This window comes from Lottia gigantea (assembly GCF_000327385.1).
Source record: "Lottia gigantea unplaced genomic scaffold LOTGIsca_1, whole genome shotgun sequence".
NCBI classification, from domain to species: Eukaryota; Metazoa; Mollusca; class Gastropoda; family Lottiidae; genus Lottia; species Lottia gigantea.
Genome location: NW_008706746.1, coordinates 1,158,877 through 1,160,682, shown reverse-complemented (window position 1 = coordinate 1,160,682; position 1,806 = coordinate 1,158,877). Strand labels below are relative to the sequence as shown.

At 41.6% G+C, this 1,806-nt stretch overlaps 1 protein-coding gene across 1 annotated transcript; it reads right to left on the bottom strand.

Moving 5' to 3' along the window:
• Positions 1–783: 783 nt before the first annotated feature.
• On the bottom strand, positions 784–1,451 carry LOTGIDRAFT_151935 (hypothetical protein; the record flags this gene model as incomplete). The annotated part of the gene is made up of 2 exons (XM_009045431.1): positions 784–914; positions 1,232–1,451. 2 exons carry the CDS (start codon positions 1,449–1,451, stop codon positions 784–786), a joined length of 351 nt encoding a protein of 116 aa, XP_009043679.1.
• Between the last annotated feature and the right edge of the window lie 355 nt (positions 1,452–1,806).

Sequence of the window (1,806 nt, the reverse complement as noted above, 5' to 3'; positions counted from 1 at the left end):
GGGGTCGGGTTTTGCCCCCTTCCCCCCCCCCCCCCCCCGCGCCCCCCCTCCCAATTCTGTGGCCCCTGCATTGAAGTGTTCACGGTCAGTTAAATGTTAAGATGTCGGTGTTGAATAGAGGTACTTTTGGTTGAAAATTGCACGGGTATTGGAGGCCATTCATTGAAAGGTCACGTTGAGTACAGGTTGTCGTTGGTACAAGTTTGACTGTTAACCAACATACAGGCCAACTTATCAACCATGGCGAAGACAACTATACATCTATCCAAACGCACAATCCATAAGACCAAAGTTCAAATCACAAGGAGAAAACTGACGTGTACCTATCCAAATCACAATTAATTTGTCAAAGTTTTTATCCAAATCACAAGGGGAAAAACTGGAATATATCTATTCAAATCAAGGGAGGTAATATTTCAAATTCTAGAAAAAGTTCCATGATCTTTATTACTCTCTTATTATTCAAGATTTAAGTTCTATAACCTGGTAAAGTCATAAACAATATAACAACATCTAAAAAGAGCACTGGAGGAGATGTTTTGCGTTTAAAAAAATTATTAGATTTAAGTTATATGGTTGGTTGGTAGATGACAAGTTAACGTTCGCTTCCAGCGGATGCTGATATCGCAAACTAGGTAGTTGTTGGTAGTCGTAGTAGTTGGTAGTTGGATTGGATCAAATTGGATGATTCGGTGTTGTTGGTTTGGTTGTTGATTCTTCGTTAGATCTGGTCGGGTCGAATGACATGGCGGTGAAACTCGGCCCTGGATGGTGTGGCGTGAGTTACTCGGTCTCCTTCATTCTTCCAAACTGATCATGGTATTTCTTGTTGATTGGTAGTCGAATGGTAGTCGTTGGTTTGGTTTGGTTTGGTTTGGTTAGATTATCTGTTATCTGTTGGAAAACTCGAAGACCTGAAAAAAAAAAAAAAAGAAAGAAAGTGAGAAAAGGAGGGAGGAAAGAGGGGGGGGGGGAAAGCTTTCACAAAAGGGGGGAGAGATGTTCTCTAATGTTTCTGCAACGAAACTTGTTAAATTGATTGGATATAATTAAAAAGTGTTAAGAAACTTTGATTAAAAAAAAAACTTAGCCTATCTGTTCAAGACAGATTTGGTTATAAAATGGAAGACTAGTTCCATTATCGTATACCAGTGGTCCGTGGGTGGAGCCAAAACATTCTGTATGGTTAGTGGTATGCCGTTGGTTTCCAGGTACTCTAGTAGTGGCTTACGAGCGGGTTTCAGTTCAGTGCATTGAATGAGGATATGCGACCTTGTGGCAACGTGGCCGCAGCGACATTTAATGGCGTTGAACTGATGGTCTCGTAGTACGTTGTTGGTCCGGAGTCTGGTTGCCACTTTGCAGATGGCTACACATGGATGGTTTGGTTTGGTTTGGTTTGGTATCTTCGGATCAATCTGGTATCTTGCGGTGTCGAGGTTCCGTAACATGTCAGACCATTTCTGGTTGATCCTAGAAGATACGATACTGCAGAACTCCGAATAGGAGTATTCTACAGGCTCGATATCCTTCAGACTCAGACTTTCTTTGGCACAACGGTCTGCTTGATCATTGCCAGGAATGGAGACGTGCGATGGAACCGATACAATTCAATCTTCTGGTTGTTGTTGGTTTGGTAGTTGTGGATAAGTTATATGTATAGTCTTCACCAATTATTCTGTCGTTTCGTTCAGTCATTCACAAATGTAATATTGGTCCGAGTTGTTTGGTACTAGCTGATCCCTCTTATTGAAAGGAGATAAAATAAACCGAGGCCCCGTGTGCTATAAGCTTATCTTGTGAAAG